The sequence below is a fragment of the Chelonia mydas genome, chromosome 1 (assembly GCF_015237465.2).
Source record: "Chelonia mydas isolate rCheMyd1 chromosome 1, rCheMyd1.pri.v2, whole genome shotgun sequence".
NCBI lineage: Eukaryota > Metazoa > Chordata > Testudines > Cheloniidae > Chelonia > Chelonia mydas.
Window position 1 is genome coordinate 266,103,605 of NC_057849.1, and position 24,799 is coordinate 266,128,403.

The 24,799-nt window shown below is 41.3% G+C and overlaps 1 protein-coding gene across 1 annotated transcript in view; it reads left to right on the top strand.

Moving 5' to 3' along the window:
- LOC102948162 (uncharacterized protein C3orf20 homolog) overlaps positions 1–24,799 on the top strand; it is a 50,817-nt gene extending 26,018 nt beyond the window's left edge. The window contains exons 13-18 of the mRNA XM_043545850.1: positions 488–719; positions 2,121–2,225; positions 3,832–4,111; positions 5,953–6,069; positions 19,961–20,103; positions 22,561–24,799. Coding sequence (XP_043401785.1) covers positions 488–719; positions 2,121–2,225; positions 3,832–4,111; positions 5,953–6,069; positions 19,961–20,103; positions 22,561–22,675 — 992 coding nt within the window. The 3' untranslated portion in view covers positions 22,676–24,799. The remainder of the gene's footprint in view (positions 1–487; positions 720–2,120; positions 2,226–3,831; positions 4,112–5,952; positions 6,070–19,960; positions 20,104–22,560) is intronic.

Sequence of the window (24,799 nt, forward strand, 5' to 3'; positions counted from 1 at the left end):
AGAGAAACATTCCATAATATTTGAGCCCTCTTGTAAGGAACATGAACTTGAATATCATCTTCCTTAGATATTATTTCATTTCTCTTATATCTTGTCAATATTGTTAATCCTGGTGGTTTGTATCAGTTCCCGTGCATAAAAGTAGCCACCAGTAGAGCAAAAACATAGGTTTGGTTGCGGTTTTTACCCCCAAGCAAAGTTACATCTGGTACAATAACCAGTCCTGCACATTAAGAGCAAAATCTCTCTCAAAGCTGCCAGGTCCAGGAGCATGTGAAAAATATTAGAACCAAGATCTGCTACCTGAGGGAAGAATTTAGACTTAATTTCATAGTTGGTCTTGTGCTCCTGAATACACAGTAGAAGAGTTCCACTTACAGGCACATGAACACAGCTAATTGCAGAAGAAGGGCTTAGTTTTTTGTTGGTTTGTTTGGTTTTTTTTGTCTCCTAAGACTGACATCTAGGGTGTGGTGGTGTATTTCAGAAATTGGCTCGCCACACATTCACAAAAAGCCTGGCCTTCCTCAGAGAGCTTTAAGAAAACGCACAGTGCAGTCTGCAGCTGCTTCCCTGGTTACCTCAATTGTACAGAGAGCACAAGAGAAGAACAGAGAGGACAGTGGAGACCACGAGTCAGACAGCTCTCTCCTGCTAGCTCGTTTTCAATCAGCTCCTGCTCACAACATGCAGGGGGAGCTGTCGCCTTATTCTCCCAGGTAAAAAAATAAAATCATTTCTCACTGCCCACTGAAATGTTTCTATGATGAGAACTTCATTGTGCATTATGGTGAATTTTAGGTTATTCTAATTAAGCTTAATTATCAGTGGCATAGAACCAATTCTTTCACTGTATCCCCCCGTGGCATTGTAAAAATAACAAGAATAAGTTAGTGACAGGAAAACCATGAAAGGTTTGGGAAAGTATCCTGAACTGACCCTGGAATACAGTTTATATAAAATATTTTACTGGATTATCATCATACCTTTACATTACAATAATATCCAACAGCTTCATTCAGGAGTGGGGCACCATTGTGCCAGAAAGAGATCTTGGAGTCTTTGTGGATAGTTCTGGGAAAACATCTGCTTAATGTGCAGCGGCAGTCAAAAAACCTCACAATGTTCGGCACCAGTAGGAAAGGGATAGAGAATAAGACAGAAAATATCATAGTGCCACTTTATAAATCCAAGGCACACCCACACCATGAATACTGATTGGAAAAGGTGCAGAGATGGGCAACAAAAATTATTAGGGGCATGGAACAATTTCCATATGAGGAGAGATTTAAAAAAACTGGGACTTTCAGCTTAGAAAAGAGACGACTAAGCGGGGGGATATGAGAGGTCTATAAAATCATGACTGGTGTGGAGAAAAAGTGTTATTTACCCTTTCACACAACAGAAGAACCCGGGGTCACCCAATAAAATTAATAGGCAGGAGATTTAAAACAAAGAAAAGGAAGTATTTCTTCACACAAGGGGTGTCCCGAGCCTCTGCCAGAAGCTGGGAGTGGACAACAGGGGATGGATCATTCAATAATTGCCCTGTTCTATTGATTCCCTCTGAAGCCTCTGGCATTGGCCGCTGTCGGAAGACAGGATACTGGGCTAGGTGGACCATTGGTCTGACCCAGTGTGGCCATTCTTATGTTTCTATGGGTTATACAGACACACGACAACTCAGACCCTGACCTGAAGATCTTGCCTTTTAAGACCCCAATCTCCCAAATGACTTCACATGGGCCATATTACCTTGCACGAGGCCTAAGAAAACTTGAGATTTAGTTCTGCTCTGCCTAGAGTGCCAATTATACAACTCCCATTAACCTATTGGAGCCATGCAACTAAAACCAGAGAAATGTAAGGGGTAATTTTTGTTGTCTGTGTAATCCATAGTCCTTACTCTTGCAGGTGTATGGTTCTGAATCCCTTCCTACTACCAACTAGATTGCTTCTTTTGTTCACACCAGTACATAACAGGTGACATCATTATCAGTTAATTGAAAAACAGATTTCACCCATGTATATGCACCATATATATGTACTGCAGAACACTTATCTGCTTTGTTTTCCTGACATTTAAACAACTGATTATTTACTGTTATTTTCTCTTGCAGAATTTCTTCTTTAGTAAACAGCAATATCAAACCAGATCAGCCAAATGTGCCTCAGTTCAGTTTAAATAAATACACCCCTGTATTACAGAACTCCTACGTATCTGGGTAAGGAAATCTGAGCAGGCACCGGACAAGGTTGATTCTTAGTGACTTACTGACAAGCCATTTCTGGAGCTGGATAAACATCTTACAAACACTTTGTTTTTCCTGTGATTCAACACCATTACGTATGATTTCATTATAATACATTAGGAATCATAGTAACTCTGTAAACCAAAGTAATTTACTGTTGTCATACTTGAGATATCTGCAGACAATGAGGTGATGTATAATGAGACTGTCACATTCCACTACTTCTCCCTGTTGAGGATTTGCTGCCATTTTTACTGATGCAGAGGTGCCATTAGCTATGTCCTTAAAGAAAATTTGCACTGTATTTTTCTTTTATTTAACTGAATATGATACACAATCTCAATGATACCCCGCCATAGGCAAAGCAAGTAAAGGAACAACATATTCAAATTTACACATGACCAGCCTGTAATTCCATCAGCAATCTGATATCATGAAGCATGACACCAAAGCTCAAGTGGTTTCTTTTTGACTCCAGAATGCCAACATGGAATAACCACCCTGTTTTATGTCTATATTATACATAGGTTAAAACAAATGTCTATTGTCTTCCTCCTGTATACGAGATCCCCTCTTCTCTTGACCCTCCTTCACACTTGTTTCTTATCCTTCTGTTATTTCCCTAAAAATCAGGCCTTCCACTCCTTACACCGTACAGTATACAAGGTATAAGTATCGGATTCAAGCCAACATTTACTCATAGCTCTTTTCATTGCAATTCCTTACTCCTGGTACACTCATTTAGGGACTGATCCAACACATTCTGAAAACAACGGGAGTCTTGCCATTAACGTCAATGGGCTGTGGATCAGATCCGTGGGCTTCAAAATTCTTCTTGTTGCCTGCACCTCAGAAAAGATTTGCCAGCTGTGAGGAAATCATGTTGTGAAGCGGGCGTGGCAGGTTCTCTTTTTTACTGAAGTTGTGTGCAAGCCTGCAGTGAGATAGTTCTTTGGCATTTTACCAAGAAATAGGATGATAGCTTCGCACTTCTACAACACATCTCATCCAAGGACTTTTCAAACATGATCTAAGCTTCACACTACCTTTGTGAGACCAGTAACACTGATACCCACACAATCCATGCTTAACTTCTGTGACTAAATGATTAAAACATAAATACACTACAACTGGCTGTCTAAGGGCATGAGGTGCACGTGAGACCTGCAGAAAACCAGGGCGTCAGACCAGGAGACTTTGAAGTCTGCATTCAGGGTTGAGCAATTTTCAAAGCCTACTTGGCCAGCTCATCCAGTTAGGGAGAGCACCATCCAGCTTTCCCCTCTGGCAAGCACAGCAGCTCTGCTCCTGCAGAATTCAGGAACACCACAGCATCAGAGATTCAGTCACAGCTTTGGGAACGTCAGCCCTTCAACTAGCTGTGCATGTTGATTAAGCAGAGTTCAGAAAATGTAGGTTTGACCCTGCTGTGCTGTTTATAGATTATGGTTTAAAAGATGCTGTTCTCTGTATTCTGTTTATTTGACATTCTATTTAACTGGCTTCTGCTTTCACTTTAGGACCAAAGCCATGACTTGCCCTCTAATTTCTCCCCTTTGCTTTCTATTTCTCATGACAGCGATAAGCTATTGTTTACATCCCACAGTGCTTGCCCTGTTGTCCTTCGGAAAATACTGATGGGGCTGGAAGGAAAGATATGCAGATGTAGTAATCATCAGATTCCATATGTATCAGACCTGGAGTATGATCACCTTATTAACAACCAGATGTCTGCCCTGGAACAAATCATGGTGGTCTGTGTGTCTTCTTCATTGAAAACAAATGGGGATCCAAGTGAAGACAAATTAGAGCAGCTCCACGAGAGGAAGAACAGGAACCGAAGTATGCCGTGTATTCAGGTGGGTTTCATGGGAGTTTAGCACATTTGAAAATAGTTTTTTAAAAAATAACCCTTGGATCCATTTGCTGTTTATCCTGTCACCAAAATTGGAACAGTTTTCTCACCGTTTGTGTACTCGATACATTTGCATGGCTAGGAGAATACGGAGTAGTAAATTAATCTAAAGACTTTCTCTTCACATTTATGGGATCAAGTTTAGTATGGTATAAGGCAGGGGTTTTCCTTTTTCTTTGTGAGCTCCCCCCAAAACAAGCTATAAAACCCCCCACAGCCCACCTGTCCCACAACAACTGTTTTTCTGCATATCCAGTAGATTAAAAGCCCAAGGCAGGCGTTAGGGGGTGGCAAGCTGAGTTGCTCGGGCTTTGGCTTCAGCCCCGTGCGGCTTGGGCTTCCTGCCCTGAGCCCCACGGAGTCTTAACACTGGCCCTGCTCTCCGGTTTATTTTGGCAGACCCCCTGAAACCAGCTCGCTGTCCCCCGGGGGCCTCGGACCCACAATTGAGAACAGCTGGTGTAAGGTACATGTCACAAAGTGGGCATGAGCAACTCTATGTTGATGAAACTTGTGTACAAAGGGACTGGAACAAGATGTTAGTTAAAAATTGGAGACAGAATAGTGCATGGTGGCTACTTTAACTTACACACTTTTATTGCTGTTTCTTGCGTAATTTTTCTCCCAGTCTCTAGGGTCTTGTCTGCACTGAGGATTTCCTGATTTTTTCCCCCAGCAATGCTGGGAACGGAGCACTAGCAGAAATCTGATCCAGATGTTTCTGTCATCATGTTATCTAGTCTTAGAAGGCATGATGATAAAAATAAATGCCAGTGACTGAGCTACACTAATGCTTCCCACCATTACTAGCATTGCTGAAGCAGCTGGAACAAGATTGGGAGGATTTCAGAAAATCCCACAGAGTTGCTGCCTGGATTGATGTGTACATAATACCCGTTTAAGCACCTGAACAGGTCCTTACTGATGTGTAACTTATAACCCCTCAGCAATTGGCCCCATAGTATATATCAATTTTAATTAATCTATATTTGGAAAAAATAGACTATAAGGGGTGAAATCCTGGTCCCATTGAAGTCAATAGGAGAACTCCCTTTGACTTCAGTGGGCCCAGGATTTTCATCCAACAAGTTTAAAAGTGGAGGCTGGATCAAATACAAATTTAATATCTCCAGTCTGCAAACAGGAGTAGTACTGGCACCACTCTTAAGTATCTGCTAACAATTTCATGTCAGGGTGAGTCCCATACATGTGGTTCCACATAAAGGAGAGGGAAGGAGAGGCTCCTGGGTGCAGGTGTATTCAGGTGTGCATATTGCTCTTCCCTTCTGGAGACCTGGGTTCAAATCCACTTGAATCTCCAGTAAAAATGGGGTTTTGTGTTTTCCATCCTAGTCCTCGGCTATTTGTCCACTTCATAAAACCCTATACTGCAGCCTTCTAATTAGTTCCTCCATGCTAGCAGTAGCATTACTAGTATTTTGAAAGTCAGGACTCCAGTACATTGAGAACTAAATGAGAAGCTTGCACCATAGCTGGCTGCCATCCGTCCTTTCATAAGCACTAGATTTAATTTTAAACATACAGGTATGGCTTCTTTGAAGAAGTGGCAAATTAACCTAGAAGGAGAAATTCAACAATTATGAATACTATCTCCAAAAACAAGTGTGCTCAGAACAGCTGCCTTCCTCAGTCACAAAGAAGAAGATATTTAGTTCAGTTCAGCTCATCAGGATTTGTGCAGAGGGAATATTATGCACTGATGATTGGTAGAATAAGATTTATAGCCTACATATTTCTATAATTGCTCTTCCTATGTTGCTTCAGGGTCGCCTGGACTCCTATCGTCTCCTCAAATATGACATCACCTCTGCAGATGAATTTACCGGTCATAAAGGTTCATTACTGGTGCAAAGGCATAATGTTGCTCCCGGCATGTTTTTGGTATGTTAAAACTGTTACCACTATCTACATGTACAGCCAAATATTTTACTTTTAATGATATTACCACTATATTGGAACAAGACTATGACTTCTGATTGTCACCATGTTGCGCACTGTGTCTATTCAGACCCTCTTGGCAGTAGCCATAATAGTCTTTCTTCAGAAGCCCAGGCCCTGCCACTGTCATGCCTTGATCTTAGCTATTCGCAATATAGCCCTTGCAATACAAATTGCAGTATTCTAATTCTGCCTAACAGAGGACTGCTGTACATGTGCCACTCGCCAGTTCTCTAGAATATGAACCATGTTTCCCTGTCAGTTTCAATTACAGCAGTTCGTTTTTATCGTGTTTCTATTAACGTGGCTCTATTTCATCTATTGCAAAAAAACTTTGAAGGCATATCAAATAGGGTATCTCAGTCTTTAACAAGGGAAAAAGCATGACCTTTCAATCTTATTGAAAACCTTTTGCAAATCAGGAAGGAGTTTAAATCAAATGTACACATTGGCTAGTTTTCGGTTTAATATAGTATTGTGCCAGGTTTGAATTCATTAGAACCCAAGGTAGAAGACATACTAATCCTTTAATACTTGAGTGACTGATGCAAAGATTTGGCCATAATAATGTATGTTACAACTCAGCAATAGTTATAAAAACTATACAGAAGACTTGATTCTTCAGCCCTTTAGTCCCATGCAATATTTGGCTAAGGATGGATAAATATTGTTGACCAGCACTCCTTTATTATTACACTGGGATCAAATTTAGTCTCCATGTAACCACCACCACAAATGCTACTTTTCCCTCAATTATTCTTTGTTTCTTTCTTTTAACAAAAAAAGTCTCCATTAATGACATAGTGGTTATTTCCTGTAAACCTGTTACTGATAGAGAACAACAATAATCATTTCCTGCATTTGCTCAATATGAATTTTCAGCACTTGCTATGGCATTCAGAGTATAGGAGCTTTAAATGTATTCTCCATTCCTGAGAAGAGTAACATTAAAAACTGTTTCCATCAGTGAGAAGCCAATTATTACTTTTAAAACAAAAGGCAAAGAAAAACATTCCACATGAGTATGCCAATCCGTGATCAACTTATCCGTCCACTGGGTGACACTATTGATCCACACAAAGTTACTAGGTTGCATCTAAAAGTGCAAAAAGTGTGTCTAAGGAAGATAAAATTTAATGTTTGACATTTAATTTCTCTACACAATATTGCCACATGTAGCATTTTGCATAAAATATGTTAACTTCCTCCTTGATGGTGAAGGGTAAATTTATCAGATTAATGATATAACTAAAAAGTGGAAAAAACAAAGCCTCCAACTCTATATTTACAGAGCTGATCGAATCAGTGAAAAATAAATTGATCATTTCTTAATGAGTGGAAAAGGAGACAATACGAGGTAGTTGAGCCCAATGTGTAGTCCATTGGGCATCACCACACACGTGCCAATGGAAAAACATGTATGATAAAACATCAGAGTCTGAATGAGCCACTAGCTTGTGCTACAGATGAGCACTGCTATAACAGGGCTGAGTAAAGATGCTAGCCAGCTACACAGAGATGTTTTGGCTTTGTTCCATATGACTGTTTTTGCATTTCCATATGGAAGTGGTTTAGTGAATATGAAAAAAGTTAGGAGGATAATGTAAAGCTTTATGATTAATGTTAATCCAGATGTTTACAGCAGTTCATGAACTTGCCTAACATTCACAGTCATTTAGAACGTGTAGACAATGAATAGATAGCAGTGTTCAATCTGACAGAATGAAATTTCTCCTTATTCTAGAAAGATGAACTACCACTGTGTGTTCAGTATCAATTCTATAGCCAGGTTGATAGAGATAAAAGTAGTACATGGAGTCCAAATGCAACTGGAATTGGTCTACCTGTATGGCCTGGATTATTCCTCCTAGAAATAGGATGTAATTAGCAAGGTTGCTAACGTCCAGAGATGTTTTCTTAAACAAGGACCTAACCACCACATGTTTAGGCATGGCTGGCAGCTTAGCTTTCTGAAAGGGGGTATTAACAGTCCTTTTCAATAACAGTCCCAGTGCCTTTCCACTGGCAAAACAACCAACCAGAAAAGAGATGTGTCAATTTCATAGATGACTGGTTACAACTCCCTAAGCATACCCAAAATCTTAAAAATGAAACTGGGCAAAAATCCATACAGATGGTGCCTTCCTTACTATTCCTATGGAAGCATTCAAACTACACTGAATCAACTGATTTTAAGAAATAAGTTGATGATTCCTTATAGCAAGAACCAGGTGACTTTCCATGCTGAGTCAGTGCAAGTTAATCTGCCAAAAAGACTGGTGGCAATTTAGGAAAGTTTCACCAGCATGGCCAAGGAGGAGAAAATGTGACCACAGCCATGCCACAGAAATGCAAATATTCTCCATGAGCCCTTTGACCAGATCTACGTGAAACTTCCAGCAACAGCATTCCAGCCTTCTGCCCTACTTCAGGTTATCTGGATACTATGGTGACTTGCAAAGTCGGGGGGAAGCCTCCAACTGCTACTCTGTCAGTGGTCACAGACAACAGAGGGCCATAACATTCCATATAATCATCCACAGACTGGCCCAAGAGCTGAGTAATAAATTACCTCAGAACATTCTGGAACCTCAGAGTCCATCATTCTCCAGTGATAGATCCACTTAAGAACCAGGAATAGTGCCAACCTCAGCCTACAGGAAGTAACTATCTAAGGGCAAAGGGGGTACTGTGCATTCAGATTAGGTATATATTTGCGGTTGACCATGGGCTTCTCAGGTTTTGAAAAACCAGGATACAAGTAAATTGTTGAAAGTCACATGGAATTTGGTTGCAGAGCCAGAAACAGAACCTTATTCTCCTGACTCCCACTCCTGTTTCTTAGCCACAATACCATCTTTCTTCCCCTTCCGTTTTTTCTTATTACTTTAAAGTTGTATGCAAAAGAAAGCTGACGTGTTCAAATACAGATATCAAGTATTTCAATTTTGCTTGTGTTTTAAGTTTGTATGCAGCAAAATTAATATTTCCAGGAAGGGAAGAGTTCTTTTAAACCCTGTAAATTTAGGAATGCAAAATTAATTATTTTACATTTGTTATCTCAATGCAGCCAACTAAATTTCCTCTAATTGAGTCAACACCCTGGTGAATTTCTTTAGATCAGAAAAAAAAAAAAATCTCCAGAGAAGCACAAGTGTCATCTATGTCCTATGATCAAAAGGCAACTCTTAGCTTGTCTAAAAGGACAGCGTCCATCCTTAATTTCCTATTTAGGAAACAATTAAACCAATAAACACAATCAAGTAATGATAAACAAAAAGAAATAAGTAAGTTGTACAAATTTAAATAACTTCAATAATCAAGGGGAAGAATGTTTTGTGATATGAAAGATTTGATTTTGAACATTTTTCTAATGATGATTTAAATACCTTGAAGAAATGGTTTTACAGAAGCATTACAGTAATGCAGTTTGCTCCCAAGGTAAGCCACATCTCTCTGAACATGGCATGCGCTTCCTGCTATGTGGACAAATCCACCACCATCTTAGGAATCTTTGGCTGGGATTCAATTCCTGTGCCTACAATACATTAAAGAGCTGTACGCTGAGAGGGGAAACCAAGATTTAACACCGCTTTTGGATAAAATGGCTTTTCAAAGGCATTGTTTGCACTGAACTAACAACAAAACAACAATTCTCATCTGGCTTATCTTTCTTCCTTAAAGGATTTTAGCTGCTCTGCCCAATTTAGATGCTTTTTTCAGCTTGTTAGTGTATATGTGATTCATGAAGAATTAACAAAATATTGAATTTCTTAATCCAACAGTAGCAAGGCATGATATATATTACCAGGAGACAAGTTCATTCTTAAACTGGAATGAGCCAAAATCAAAATACCTGCTTTGATCCACAGGTACTGTAATAGCTGCAGGGAGGATGGTTGTAAGTTATTGCATCTGAAGCTGAACGTGAAGATGATGCAGAGGCTTCAGCTGGTATAGGATGCGGCTACCCACCTTCTCCTTGGTTCAGGCTGCTGTAGAGCACATCAGGCTTGTGCTCAAATCTCTCTACTACTCCAGTCGGCTTCCAATGCCAGTGTAAGGCTTTGGTGCTAATTTTAAAAGCAATTAATGGATCAAGCCCCAGTTACCTCGAAGACCGACTTGTGATCTATGAATGCTCACAGCAGTTGCTCTTTTCTGGGACGAAGCGCATAAGGGCTGGGGACAAAACGTTCTCTGTTGAAGGGATCCTGCTATGGAACAATCTTCTGGAGATCAGGTGAATCCCACAGTCTGACCATCTTTAGGAAACATTGCAAGCCTTCCTCCACCGTAAGTGATACAATTCAAAACACCTTTTATTCTAAAACTCCTTTCAACTGCCCCTCACATCCCACTCCCCCCGCAAAAAAACTCCAAACCCAAAACCCTATCCCAAGGAGAGTTCTGATCCATAAACGGAGGAGTGCCAGGGATTCCATGAAGTCCTCTAGTGACTTTCCTGTTGCTATTGATTTTATGTGGAAGGTGCTCAGTTACTGATAGGCATTATATAAAACTAGATAGATAAATGGAGCAGGTGAAGTCAGGCTGAACTGTCTGTATGAGTGTCCTTATAAACCAGGTTGAGATCCTAGCTCCCTGAAATAGAGAGGAGACCCTTATCACCAAAATCTTACACATAAGGGAGTACAGACCTGATGGAGAAGGCTTGCAATTGCAATCCCATTGCCTTCCATTTGACATCAAGAGCAGAGCTCCTTTGGGGAAATCTGAGGTAGGTACAGTAAAAGCTTTGTTATCCGGCATGTTGGGGAAATGGTGGGAGCTGGTTAATCAAATATTCCAGTTAACTGAGAGTTATACTTTACGAATGAAATACCAATTTTCAAAGAATTAGAATACAATAAAATGAATAAAGTATAAAATACAGTAGTACAGGACACAAGTATTCACCATCCAGTAGTAGTCCTGCACTGCAAAGTGGTTGGTTTCTTGAAGCACTTAGGTGTGTACAGGTAACCTACTGTATAGAAAACTTTTATCTTATGATGCGTATCATCGTGATATGCAGCGTCATAAGATAAAAGTTTTCCTTAGCAGAGGAAAGTACTGCCAGCTCCCTATGATACCCACTGCAAACTTTGGACTTTGCCAGTTTGTCCACTGTATGAGAGAGATTCATTCTCTCTCAGCCTGTTCAAAGGGATCATCTTGGAGTTCTCCAGGTCCAAACATTCAAGCCTAATCATCCTGGAATCCAGCTGAAATTATTTCTGCCTTTTTATCCAGGATTTTCATTTTCCACTGCCAATGATCCATGTGATTTTGTTTTGTCATTATTTTTCACCTGTAAATTTAATGCTCATGAATTGTCAGCTTAACAGGCCAGGAGGCTGAAGTCCTCTATTTATCCCCAGGAAAGAAACAGTATGTCCATCAGCTGTACAAGCTTCTTTGTACTGTTATCTCAACCCTGTTCTGGAAGGACCACCACGAGGAGAGGAGGGGACAGTTCAGTCTCTAGACCTTGTGACAAAGTTCCTGCTCTACCTTGATGAGTCTTGCGCTTATTGGCGGATTTGCTCGCCTTGGAGCTTCACGGCAGCCCTCAGCTTGGCCGTTTTTCTGAATTCACAGTCCAGGTCGACTCCTCCTGTATCTGACCAGGAGTTGGGAGGATTTGAGGGGAAACCGGGCCCACCCTCTACTCCGGGTTCCAGCCCAGGGCCCTGTGGAAGGCAGCTGTCTAGAGTGCCTCCTGGAACAGCTGTGCGACAGCTACAACTCCCTGGGCTACTTCCCCATGGCCTCCTCCCAACACCTTCTTTATCCTCACTATAGGACCTTCCTCCTGGTGTCTGATAATGCTTGTACACCTCAGTCCTCCAACAGTCCGCGTTCTCACTCTCAGTTCCTAGTGCCTCTTGCTCCCAGCTCCTCACATGCACACCACAAACGGAAGTGAGCTCCTTTTTAAAACCCAGGTGCCCTGATTAGCCTGCCTTAAATGATTCTAGCAGCTTCTTGATTGGCTGCAGGTGTTCTAATCAGCCTGTCTTAATTGTCTCCAGAAGGTTCCTGATTGTTCTGGAACCTTCCCTGTTACCTTACCCAGGGAAAAGGGACCTACTTAGCCTGGGGCTAATATGTCTGCCTTCTATTACTCGCCTATAGCCATCTGGCCCGACCCTGTCACAACCTGTTCCACCCTTGGCATCTCTACTGAGACAGGTGCAGGGATGCTAGTTTGCTTCATTTATGGTGGTGATCCATCTATGTGCCTGTTAACAGCAAGACTGGAACCACAAAGGCTCCCAAGCAGCCAACAGATGGTCACAACTTTTGGTCACTACTGTACAGGGCTGGATTTGAACTAGCAACCTAGAGGTAAAAGGTTCTGCATTCCATTGCCAGTTCCCGTAGCCAGACAGACCTTCCTCCAGCGTGTTCTTTCTTTTCCTTCAAGACAAACTGGCTAACCTGAAAGGCAAATATGGTGCCTGTTGAGGAAACAGCATTTGTAGCAGAAGCTACTCTACAAGGTTTAAACAAACAAAAAAACAAACCACACAAAACCCCACAACATTTATTTTTTCAGTTTTTAAAACATGTCCATCACAGCTACCTTTTAGGACATTTACTCATTAAAATACAAAATTAATGACATATTAGCTAGGCAAAAGCTTGCATAAACAGAGGGAATTTAATTGCCCTCAACGTTTAAAAACAAAACAAAACAGATAACACAAAACTTGAGTTTCACCATCACTGCAGAGCATCTATAACATGCCAGGAACTTAAACAGTCAAAGTGAAAAAAATAACTCAACTAAGAAAGAAGCAAATGCCCAATTAAACTGACCTCCAAGTGGGAAAATCATGTAGTGAGGCCAGGGCACTCAAAGTCCTTGGGTCCATTCCTTAGCTTTCTAGACACCATTGATCCTTAGTGGACTAACAGATGTACCACAGCTTCTTGTTGATAGCGTGCCCAGGAAAGGGGCTGTACTACAAAATCCCAACAGATGCTGAAGCTTCCATTAACTTTGAACTGTGGAGGAAATTTAAGAGATTTTTGTGTGTGAAAATCTTTATTTTCAGTGCATGTACACACACACACACACACACACACACACACACACACACAGAGGTTTGCTGAGCCACTTCCTTCAGGGGAAGCAGCCAGTGTTTGTGAATGTGTTTTGAGTAGTAAACTTTGGGAGTTTGCTAATTATCTGAAATGGTAGACAGAAAAAAGAAATCAGTCAGGGGAACAACTGCATCAGTTACAAAAGACAAGTGGGGCAGAGAGAACTTGTGATGAGCATAAAAACAACACTTTTATTCCTTTCATCAGCTAGAGAAATGCAGAAAATACATAAGTACACCACTATTTTTGTTGCTTAACGGCTCTGTTGGAAAAAAAGAGATCCAAAAGACTAAGATAGGTTTCCGAGTAGCAGCCATGTTAGTCTGTATTCGCAAAAAGAAAAGGAGTACTTGTGGCACCTGGTTAGTCTCTAAGGTGCCACAAGTACTCCTTTTCTTTTTGTGGCACCTTAGAGACTAACAAATTTATTTGAGCATAAGCTTTCATGAGCTACAGCTCACTTCATTGGATGCATTCCTTATTTGAGCATAAGTATGTTTCATGTTCTCTATGTATATAAATCTCCCCACTGTATTTTCCACTGAATGCATCCGATGAAGTGAGCTGTAGCTCAAGAAAGCTTATGCTCAAATAAATTTGTTAGTCTCTAAGATACCACAAGTCCTCCTTTTCTTTTTGAAAAGACTAAGAGGAATTGATATGGAGACATACAATGCTCACAAAACAAACCCACAATCGCAAATAGAACACTTTGTATTTCAGCTTGTTTCTGTGTTTTTGACACGCAGTACTGCCTTTTTTCTTGCTTTTTTTTTAATGTTCAAGCTCACCTTTGACCCTTTAAATTTAGCAAAAGTAGGGACAGAAGAGGAGGAAACAAAAAAAGATGACAAAACAATCCTGTTTGCTGCAGCTTGTTTGTTATGCCTCGCTTAGGAATTTCAGTTTGAGGCCATTTTTTCTTCCTTTCAGGCAATTAATTTGCCAGAGCTGTGTCTGGAACACTGTGGGGGGAAAAAAAGGCACCATCCAAAAACTTCGGATTGCCTCCACCAGGGGCTCTAATTCAGCAAGTTGTTCTCCCTCCACTGTGATTTCTTTATTTTCCAGGGAAGATTTGGGGCTAGATTCCTAGCTGGTATAAATCAGCATAGCTACACCCATTTACACATGTTGAGAATCTAAAATTCATTGTTGAGCAGTAATTGCTTCTACAGAGTCACAGTGTTCTGGCTACTTCAGCTCAAGGGGATAGGCACTCCTTTGCTTTTTCTACTTCGAGAATGTAAAGGGACACAAATTTGAAAGACAGTACATTTAAGACAAAACTTGGAAATCCTTATTTACTCCACATATAGCCTGCCTGTGAAAAATCACATACACCAGGAGGCCATGAGGCAACAAGAATCACAAGATTTTGAAAAGTGCTGGATCATTTTGACCAGTAACATTTGTGCTTATGGATCGAGAGGTTACAAGTGTGGACAAACTTGATGCTTGAAGGCATAAATTGATTGCTTTTGTGTGAGGGATGAAATTGCCCCAAGTCATAGCATTTCACAACTGGCCAGGTGTATTACAGGGGTTGCATGCCTCTGAAGCATCAGTTATGGTCACTGCCAGAGGCAGCACTGGAAGATTTGTCAGATATAGAGTGGTATAACAATTCATATGCTCTTAGGAGAGTTTCACTGCATTCTGCATTAATTGCTCTGAATTCATCTTGGAGATGGGAGATTTACCTACCCTTCTATCAAAATCCTAATTTGATATGATTCTGGAAAATACACATCTGTACCAGAGCATCTCATTGTTCTTTTTAGTCTTCCAGAACGTACTGTAGGGCTCAATCCTGCAGTGGCAAGGGGGATGGACAATATAACCTAGAAGGCTGCTTCTTTAGCTACTTTCCATGGTTCTTATATTTTTACCAGCCCTAGACAGAATCAGAGTTCTAAATGAGCCAACATAACTGGTATAGCCTACTCCAGTTTTTGGCAGTAGGACAGTGCTAATAGTCCCTTGGGGAGTAGCTGCTTTCATGACTAATTCCAGCCAATGTCAGAGGAGGATTGCTCCCACACATAGTTAGTGGACTTGGCAGCAATAGGCGCCTGCACTGGATGCCTCATTACCTCAGGGCTTGCAGTAGCAGGAAAAGACCAAATGCAGAGTTTGCACTGAGGATCCCAAGAGCAGGAAAAAGTAGCAGGTCGAAACCACACATACATTCCCTGCATAGGGAGCAGGACATGTAATCTGGGTCCAGGGTGGCTGACGTCTGCTGGTACATGTTGGGATAGGAACAGAAAGAGCAGAAGAAAGAACTGTCAGTGGAATGAGGAAATGGAGAGGCGTGAGAAAGGATAGTGCTCAGATAGCAAAAGCTGAGGTAGATAGGCTGGCAGAAAGACATGAGAGGCAGAGGAAGGAATAGGAGAGAGAGAGACAGACAGACATAGGAAGGGGAAATGGAGAGTTTGGTGGCAGAAAGACAGAGCCGTGAAAAGAAAGAAAAAAAACAGGGATGCAGAGAAAGTGTAAGGAAAAGACTGAAATATGGGGACCCCATAGAAGAATGGAGGGAGAGAGGAGGAGAGCTAGGGAAGCAACGGACAGGAAGAAAGAGAAAAAGCAAACAAAACGACGCAGGAATCAGCAGAGCAAGGAGTGAAGATGGGGGAAAGCAATACAAAAAAAATGTTTCTGGTTACTATATTTTAGGTAATTTAGTCATCTTCTTCCATGAACAATGAGAGGGAGTCCAATTGGAAGGGAAGGGGCTGATTGCAGTCTAGTGGAGAAGAGTCAGGTAAAGGCTAACCAGGGGGAATGAGAAGGTGGACAACACCAAGGCTCACATGTCCCCTGTATCCTCAGTGCTCCAGCCAATGCTCTAAAGGTTTGTATTAGTTTCAGTTACAATATGCACATTATTACAAGAGCCCTTTGGACTGCTAAGAGAGAAACATGTATGTCGTGCTGCTGCTCCTGACAACATTGGGCTTCTAATGGAACACTCTGGCCTCGACTTTGTGTACTTTTTCAGTGAATTCTGTGATCACAAAGAAACTCACAAAACTTTGGCACGGTGTTGGCAGGAAAACTAGGAGAGAGTCATTATTCCTCTTCAGGATACCTGAGGCAAAATGTGCATGAAGAGTTTGCCTCAGGTTTCTGCAAGGGAAACATGGTCCCAGCAGTTTGCAGTTAGCTTGCAATCAGTGCTTGAGGTGGAGCATTGTTGCCACTCCCTCTCTCATACACATCATGGCCAAAGAGAGTTAAAGACGAGAGAGGATCACCAGATGGAAGGGGAGTTCCTTTGGTTACAAAACTTATGCTGCTTAACCCATATAGTTTCGGAAGCATAGAGACGAAGCAGTGCCAGGCATGACACTGCAATGGTGCCCAGCTGCCAGAGTAATTCTCTGCTTAGGCTTCCAGATGCATGTGTGTGAAGAGTGACCCTCTCAACAATGGCTTCAGTGCTTTTTGCTAAAGGAGTCCTTCGTGGTATCGACACTACATGCTTTTTGACTGAAAGAAAAATGGGTCACCAATGGGTGAAACAATATCACTGTCTGCTTTCACCTACGAAATTAAAAATGCCTGAGATTACCAAGGGTTTCTCCCATTTCTCCGTTAAAAGTGGTGTCCCGTGTTGTGTTCTTCACTGGTTAAATTTCAAATAAATAAACCTTGGTTTGAGCACAAAATGAAGAAAATCTTGTAACCCCAGGGATCTTCTTCCAGTGAATACACCCATTGTTACTTTAATATGTGTTACACTAAAAATTCAAAACATCTTGACTAGGAGTGTGTTGCCCGCTGAGAAGCTTCCGTGAAGCAAGCCAGATGTTTCCAATTGTGAACCATTTGGGATTTCCCACAACATGAGCAGTTTGGGATATACCCTGAACTTAGTGATTTGTGTTATTTCAGTGTTTTAACTCTGTGGGCCTAATTCTCATTTATACAAGGCCCCAGAATGGTGTAAAGGGCCTTACTGAGAGACTCAGACCCAGAATGCTATCGTCTATCATTAAGACAAAGAGAGAGAGAAAAAAAACCCAAAGAACAGCTCCGTCCTTATTCATTTTGTAGCTGATATCTCAGTAGGCTTTTCTTAGAGCCCCATTTATAAACCATTCACAGGCTGGCTCAATGAAGAGCAGCTTTGGCAATTGGGTAAAAAGTATGTGTCTTTTATGTATCTGCTGTGATGGTATTCACTTTCAAGATACTCGAGTAAAAAAAACAAAAAACGTGGGCACTGTCCTGTGAGGTGCTGAGTTCCCCCTGGGAAGTGCTAATTAGTGTCAGTTTTCATTGACTTCTAGAGGTGTTGTGGGTGCTCAGCACATAGCAGAATCAGGCTGTTGCTCATTACAAAAAAAAAATCTTCACTTTTATGGGTGACCCAGGCCATGGTAAGCCCCTCCCATCCCTTTTCAGTGCCAACTTTCCATGTTGGGAGTGCAGATTAAATGCAGGGGGTCATGGGTTTGGCTCTAGCGGCATTTTGTTAACACCACATTGTTACTGATTTAGAGGGAAAACATGTAGAAATTCTGAGAGGAGTGCCTTGGCCACAGCATGGGGACCCAGTCTTGCAGAGGTTGGGCTGCATTCAGCACTATTATGATTCCACTGATTTCATGAGGTTCTACTAGCTTTTCATTTGGTTCATTGTGCCCAGTATATAAGGTCACTTTTACCAGCAGACAAATATTGTAACTGAACACAGATTCAGCCAGCATAAAAGTTGAGACCTAAACCCACAAAAGAAAAGGAGGACTGCAAGGGGAAGCTGCTGCTACATCTAGTTAACTCCAGTCCAGCCCCTGCATTATAGCACATATTAGACTCTTCTATTAGATGCTGTTAATTCTGAACAATGTTACATATCCTGCATGTATTGCTCTCCTTCCCCACTTTCCAAACAGATTGTAGCACAAATAAAATAAACAAAACCGAAACTCTATCCTTGTCTATCCTACATCACCAAAAAGTTACACTTTACTTTGCTTTTACTATTGTTAAAATATTAAAACCAATTCCTACTGTTTCCCTCACATATAGTGCACAGGGAAACGGGCAAACTCCTATTCATACAGCAAACTATTATACATGGAGGTTTTGTTACCTGCATAATGTAAGGAGTAGACAGTTAGTAGCAAATAAGTAAAAGACTTCTGTCAACCAGAGTCTAGTACAGATGGTGCCATACAACATGATTCTGGTGATTCAAACTTGATTTTCAAAGCAGTCTTTCTCACACGGACTGAAATACTAACCACCATCATTAAGATCTTACTAACATTTGGTGCTTGCCAACCTGTAGGACTCTCAGTCCTGAGAAACTGAGGTAGTTATTCTCCTCTTTAGCCCTGATTTGCTGTCATATTTTGAGCAAGTCAGTTTATCGCTCTGTGCTATAATTTCTCATTGGCAAAACTGGGATAATACTTCTCTTCCTATGTAAAGCACTTTGAGATACTTGGATGAAAGATGTTAAGGGCAAAGAATTACTATCAGAGCCAATCAAAAAATTTCTAATCAAGTTTTTTCAAAGAAAGATAGCCTTTTTACAAAAATATTGGTTTGCAAATTGTGGTCTATATATTTGTAAACAAATACTGTGTGAAATTTTTATCTATATATAAAATTTGCAAACAAATATATATTATACATTATATTTTATGTATATGTAATCTCATTTTTTGAAGAAAATTGAGGCCTCTTTTTTAATTGAAAACATTAATGAAAATGTTATCAGTATTTTTCCATTTACCAAAAACCAGGATTTTCAATAAATGCTGAAAAACACAGCTTTTGGTAAATGCAAATTGTTGATAATCATTTTGATAACACTTTTGATAATGTTTTCAATAAAATGTTAAAAATTTGCAAAAATATTAAACATGGTTCATCTTAGAATATTTCATAACTGAAAACAAGTACAAAATTTTGAATATTTTTGCAAAATAATACTATATTTTTCTTTTTGAACAGCTCTAATTACCTTTATTCTCCTGTATTAGTTATCAAGGAGAGATGATTCCAAAATCTTAGTTTATGCCTGGATCTGGCTTTAGATCTGAAGTGTGTCTGTGAAGCAGAAACAGTGCAGTCTAAATCCTGCAAGTCTAAAGCACTTATTGTGTGACCTTGGTCAAGTCACTTACCTCTTTGAATCCCAGTTTACCCATCTTTCAAATGGGGTATAATACTTACCTGATGAGTGTAGTGTGTGGTCTCATTAATGTTTGTAAAAGGTTGAGGAAGAGGTTGCACAATTCTCCATTCCTGTCCTCTCTAAAAAGATTTATTAAAACACTGAACTAACACGATGGGTACAATGCAAAACTAAATACCCTCATGACATTATATTGTGCCAGTTTCCCTCCCATTCACCCTACTTTCCTTATGCCGTATCATGCCTTACCTAATCTAGATTGTAATGTCCCTAGGGAGGTAGCTGTGTTGTTTGTTAGTTCGTGACGCACCATACAGAATGTTGCCCTGTATGCAGAGGAGTGAAGTGCTTTGAAATCCTAGCCCTAAGACACTTCAGAAGTATGACATTTTAAATAAAATAATGGAAGGTCAAAGCTCAAAGCAGCAATTCATGTAAATAGCTAGGTTATTTCAGAGTCATGCTTTTCAGTTCCTCAACCTAATTTCTTCATTTAAAATAACAGGTGGCTGTTCCCATTTTAATATTCTGGACTTTTTCTATGTTCCTTGGCAGATGTACATTCAAGGAAAGCTGCTCTTTGCCAATTATATTTTCAATGGATATAGCAAGTCAGCTAAAGACCTTCAAAAACAAATAGCAAAGACCAGGAGTGATTACCATATGGGCTACTGTCTACCCAATGATTTCAGATTCAGGTATTTTGCTTTTTCTGTATCTAATCACCTCATTCTGAGAGCTTTGGTTTCTTTGTCCAGTTTTTTTAAATGTAATTTGTTGGAATCCAAAACAACATAGGCAGTATTTTCAATATCAAAGGGATGCTATTTATGACAAGTATCAGGGGGTAGCCGTTGTTAGGGGGCTTATTCCTTCACCCACTTACTTCCTTGGTCCTTCTCGCATGAACAGAGAGCAACAATACCCGAAGTCCAAAGGTGCAAACAATTCGATGTTTATTGGGGTGAACTTCCAGCAAGCATGATTCCAGTTTCCTTCCTTAGTGTCCCTCTCCCCAGCTCTGACACCACAGAGCCTTACCTCTGTCCCTGTTCCCATTCCTGACCTTAGCAAAACATGATTCCAATTCCCTACCTCCATTCCCTGTTCCCATTCCCCCCCCCCACACACACTTCCTGATTGACTGCAGACTATATAGTAAAACTTGAGTTCTGCTTAGCTATACCTTAACCAATCATTTTACTGCAATTTAACTAACCAATCCTAACATATTGTAACATGATTATGTAACCAATTATATCCCACCACCTTAATTAGTTTACACCCAGCACAATTAATTATACAGCAGACAGGAACAATCACAGAACCAGACAGAGATTATGCAGACAAACAATAGGGAAATGGGGACTACAGTGACAGAACAAACACAGAAATGAGGATTTCACATCCCAGCTATTGATAAGTGAGTTCTTGCCAGACAGAAAACTATCAACCTAAATTTCCTTTTACATCTTCTAGGCTCTTCCCTTTCTCTGGAGGTGATAGATTGGATCACCTTCCTAACAGCTCCATATTGACTAGTTTGGAACGTGAGGATGTGACTGTTCACTTCCCAGCTTATGGCTGCCTCTGCTGCTTAGCCAAAGATCTTAGCCTAAGAACAGGGCCTGAGACTGTCACAGTGAGAGAAGGCCCTTACACCGACAGACAGTAATTTTGATTCTTTCTTTTATACCTCTATAACTAGCCAAGTGATAAGAATACACCTAAATTCTTACAGTATAGGCCTTTACAGACAGGCCTGAATATCTATATCCTAACAGCCGTGTTAGTCTGTATCCACAAAAACAACAAGGAGTCCGGTGTCACTTTAAAGACTAACAGATTTATTTGAGCATAAGCTTTTGTGGGTAAAAACCCCACTTCTTCAGATGCATGGAGTGAAAACTACAGATGCAGACATCTCAGTGGTTTGAGCATTGGACTGCTAAACCCACGGTTGTGAGCTCAATCCTTGAGGGGGCCATTTAGGGATCTGGGGCAAAAATTGGGGATTGGCCCTGCTTTGAGCAGGGGGTTGGACTAGATGACCTCCTGAGGTCCCTTCCAATCCTGATATTCTATGATTGCCCAGATACAGTGTACAGCCCTTTGCTGGGAAGATTTTAGCTACCTCTGACAGATACCAGAGGGATCTGTCTTTTTTAATACACATTTAGCTTGTCATGCCAATAAAATCTCTTTGAATTGAACTGCAAAATGGTAGAAAATAGCCGCCAGCTTGGTTAGGTCATATTTTCTCGGACGTAAACTTGTCACTTCACATGCGAACAGCCAGAACACATACTGGAGGAGGAGAGGGGTTAGGGATAAGGTATGGCAGATAATTAATGGTATGTTTTCAAAAGCACTCAGGACCTGACTCTGCTCTCATTGAAGTCAATAGTGAACTCCCACTGACTTCAACAGGAGCAGAGTTAGGCAAACACTGATTTAGGCCGGCCGATGCCTACACTAGAGAGCTTACAGCAGCACAGCTGTACTGCTGTATCTGTGCGGCTGTAAGATCCCTTGTGTAGCTGCTCTATGCCGGCGGGAGAGAGCTCTTTCATCGACATCGAGTGGCAGTAGCTATGTCAGGGGAAGATGCTCTCCTGCTGACACAACGCTGTCCGCACCGGCACTTCTGTCACTGTAACTTACGTCACTCGGGGGGTGTTTTTTTTTCACATCCCTGAGCGATATAAGTTATAGCGACAAAAGTGCTAGTGTAGACATAGCCTTAGTTAGTTCTCTTGATATCTGGGCAAGGTAGAGGTCACCAAACATGTTATGTGCATCCATGCTGTCCTGAACCAAAACTGGTGCATGACAAGGTAGAATGCCTGTAAGGGACAGGTTTAAGAGTAGTAGCTTGTGGGGGGTGGGTTGGTGGGGAATCTTTTCCATCCTGCTTTCATATGGCCAAAGTGATGTTTCTCACAGGGAAGTTGGTAGGCATTTGGAGCAAATGACCATACCATCTTAGAGAGTGTTGGGCGACCGTTTGAGAGAATGGGGCCTGCTTAGTTAGAACACTGATCTCTTAATTCAACTTGAATTCAAACCATTTGATGTTTTCAGTCACACAGAGATGCTTTATCTGAATGGAGTCCAACTTCTTTTCTTGTCCAACTTCTTTTCTATCTTGACAGTGAGGGGCCATGTTTCAGTCTCATAAATCAGGATGACTCACTACCGAAGCATAGTGTATCCTCCGCTTTGTCTCTCTACTTACCAGGGTGTTTGAATTGCAAAAGATGTTCTTGATGAAGTCCTTCATTACTGACTATGCTTTTGCAAGGCTGAGTATTTTTGAAAATCTCACTCTGGGAAAAGGAGTACTAGCATGGACACGCTGCTGCTGTGATGTCATCTAGACCAGCTCTGAGCATAATCAGTTGACATATTTGTCAGAGTAGCGGTGGCTGATCTATATTTGAGCTCCCAGTGTGGCTGCCACTTATAGTAGTGCAAGGTTGGGGCATTTTTAGAAAAATGCTAGGACAGAGACAGCTTACTATGGGCTTGACTGTCCATGATCCGAGATCAATCCACCTCCTGGAAGAACCTCTGGGAGGGGAAACTTGCACAGGATACTTTGTGGGTTTGCCAAGGGATGATGCCCCAGCTGTTCCCCTTAGCCACCCCACCTCCATAACCTGTGGATTCCCAACGGTGCAGGGAAAGAGTGTGTATGCCATGTTAACTCTCTTTCGTCTCCCTCCCAATACCTTTTGGCCCACTGGAGTGGGATTTTGACTATGTTCATCCCCTCCATGGTGTGAAGTGGAGAGAATGATGTCCACACACAGTTTCTACAGTTGGGAAGATCAGACACCAGTGACATCAGTGGGGATTAGTATTGCGAATGAGCAAGCTGATCCAGGCAGATTGCAGACGTTCTCCACCCAAACTCAAACTGAACTTTTTGGAACTTTGCATTTCTCCTCACAACCTCTCCCCTCTGCCCCCAATTTTTACATGGGTCAGTTGTTTCTAAGTGCCGGGCAAAAACGGAAGCAGAATACCAAGCCAGAGCTGTTCTTTTAGCGTTTCCATCCCAAATGAAAGCAGAAGCTACTAGAAACATTGCAAGGAATTGTTCTTTTAAGCTTTCCAGCCTGGGTTTTAATACACAGATCCAAGAGGTCAAGATATTTCAGATACCCTTTGGGTTAATACAGTATCTGAACCCTAGGATGCACACCCAGAATAGACCTATTGTACAGAACTAATTAGCATGGAGGAGAAGGGACAGAATTTGTTCAAGATAGAAATGACCTATGAGATCAAAATTCCATGCCCAAGATAGATAAGATAGTGCCCTTCCCCAATACTTCCATTTCCCAAAGAGAGAATGTATCGAATGTTAAATTAACAAGAAATCTTACCCAAAGAGCTGGAGAAAAGTGCAGGAGATGGAATGGTACTGGTGTGGGGGTGCCTTTTCCAGGACTGCCTGCTTGTGCTGATGCTGTTTTCTTTATTTGAACCTAACTAATCAGCATCTTTGCCACACAAATCAGCGTTATCTCTGAAACGATGATAAGGCTGTGGAAAAGGAAGCTCTGTGTGCGTCACTAGGCTTAGAGCAGCCGGAGGGGGTCTGTGTGTGCATTTATGTAATTAATATAGCTTCCAGATCCAATAGTTTGCCTCTTTGCAGGTTACCCAACAGTTACATGGAGTGTCTGAGGTCTCTTTTCTACCGTAGTAAATCCCCCTCCCCAATAAGGTCTCCTCTTGCTCCCCCCTCCATTGGTGCTGCATCAGCACCATGACCCAGGCTCATGACTTCCATATAATTTTTTCAGTTTCTATTTCCCTGAACTTCCAGGAAGTGCCCAATCCAAACTGGGTCTCTCTCCACCACATCAAGAATCTAGTACTTCCTTGCTTCTGTTTCCATCACTAAAGTGCCCCTCGACGCTTTGCACATCTTCTGCCTGAGCTACTGCATCCTTTTTCTCTCTGGCCTTTCACCTTGCTCCCCTTTCCAGTCCATTCAGAACGCTGTGGCTGAAAGTTAAAAATTTAGTTCTCTTACCTGTAATTTTGTCTTACAGGGAGGCAAAATGTTCCTTCTCTCCTTGTTAGGTCGGTCTGCCTGTTAGCACCCTCTACTGGCATGCCTGGTAAATGGCATTGATGTTGCTTCCCAGGTTAGGTTGCCAAAGCTAAGAAGAATGAAGAAAAAGCTAGAAACTACAACGATTAGCTCTTGAAAAAATCAGGCTGAATGTGCTTCCCCTCTCCTCACAATGTGTAAAATAAAACCAGATTTTCCACAGCCTCTGTCATAAATACAAGCCTCTCTCCCCCACCAGAAAATCTGAATAGGACTGTTTACTATCTCCACATGGCAAAACATTCACAAGTTGCTAAACACAA